Source organism: Trichoplax adhaerens, genomic scaffold (genome assembly GCF_000150275.1).
Source record: "Trichoplax adhaerens TRIADscaffold_3026 genomic scaffold, whole genome shotgun sequence".
NCBI classification, from domain to species: domain Eukaryota; kingdom Metazoa; phylum Placozoa; class Uniplacotomia; order Trichoplacea; family Trichoplacidae; genus Trichoplax; species Trichoplax adhaerens.
This window is the reverse complement of record NW_002061967.1, coordinates 1-1,297: the sequence shown is the minus strand read 5'-3', so window position 1 is coordinate 1,297 and position 1,297 is coordinate 1. Positions and strand designations below refer to the sequence as shown.

At 26.1% G+C, this 1,297-nt stretch overlaps 2 protein-coding genes across 2 annotated transcripts; one reads left to right on the top strand and one right to left on the bottom strand.

The window, feature by feature from the left end:
* Positions 1-560, top strand: TRIADDRAFT_35031 (uncharacterized protein; the record flags this gene model as incomplete). Its single annotated transcript, XM_002118951.2, has 1 exon — positions 1-560. A coding segment is annotated over one exon (560 nt), but the record flags the coding sequence as incomplete, so codon positions are not given.
* Positions 561-590: 30 nt separating this feature from the next.
* Positions 591-1,139, bottom strand: TRIADDRAFT_62960 (uncharacterized protein; the record flags this gene model as incomplete). The annotated part of the gene is made up of 1 exon (XM_002118950.1): positions 591-1,139. One exon carries the CDS (start codon positions 1,137-1,139, stop codon positions 591-593), a length of 549 nt encoding a protein of 182 aa, XP_002118986.1.
* Between the last annotated feature and the right edge of the window lie 158 nt (positions 1,140-1,297).

Genomic DNA, 1,297 nt, shown 5'->3' with positions numbered 1-1,297 from the left:
TTATTTGTATTCCTACAGATACAATTTATGCCTTATCATGCGACGCAACAAATATAGAAGCAATACAAAAAATTTATAAAATAAAGCAGAGAGCTTTAGATAAAACATTACCCATGTTTATGTCTAATATAAAAATGGCTAGATTATATGCTAATTTTTATAAGAAAGAATTAAATTTAGCAGACAAATTCTGGCCAGGAGCTCTAACCTTAGTATCTAGGATTAAAAATACTCATAAAAATCTTCCTAATCTTTTAAAGAATAATCAAAAAGTTGCTATTAGAGTTCCAAAAAACAAATTAATACAATCTGTTTGCCAATCTATAAATAAACCAATTATTGCAACAAGTGCAAATATTTCTAATCAAAAAAATATTAACTCTTTAGATGAAATTATTAAAGAGTTTGAAAATAAAGTAAATTTAATTATCAAAGACAATAGAGAATTAAGTGATAATTGTTTAACTGCTTCAACCATTATTGAATTTACTAATAATGAAAAATATAGAATACTTAGGAAAGGTGTTATCAGTAAAAAGGAATTAGATAATATTAGTTAGAATTTAAATCTGTACTAAAATAGATTAACTCTATTTCCCCACACCTCCACTTCCTCTGGCGCTATTTTTAACTTTATCAACATAAGAGAGATTATTGATTCTTGAATTAAAAATTTGATTAATATCTTTTGCAATTTCTCTTAAGGCAATTAAGTTAAACCGTTCTAATTGATCAAGATTTTGTCTAATGTTTTCTATACTAAACTCAGAGTCATTTTCACTACTATCACTATTAAAATCTAAAACTTCAAATTCATCTTCGGAGCTTAAGCTGCTAACAGATAATATTAACTCTTCTTTCCTAATGTTTGCTTGATTATCTAAATCCATCATCTCTTGAAATCTTGTAAATAAAATGTCTCTCACATCTCTTAATTTTTGCAAATTTGACATTGAACTTAAATTATCATGACTTACCATTACAAAATCACTTTCTTGCGAATTATCTCTTTCAATATTTGCTATAAATAAAATATACATCATCACATATTTACCACAATTAACACTATCGTTGCCCCTTGATGCTTGAGTCATCAATGCATTTGTTCTGTAGTTAATCTGACCTAATTCATTTTCCATTTGATATTTAATTTCATTGCCATTAAGCTTTGAGCCATAACTTGAATCATATAATGCGATATTAATTACTCCATTTATAATTTCTACATCAAATAAAACATAATGTTGATAAGGAAGTTCTCTATTAGATAAATTTCTAAGTGTATTTGGCACATAAT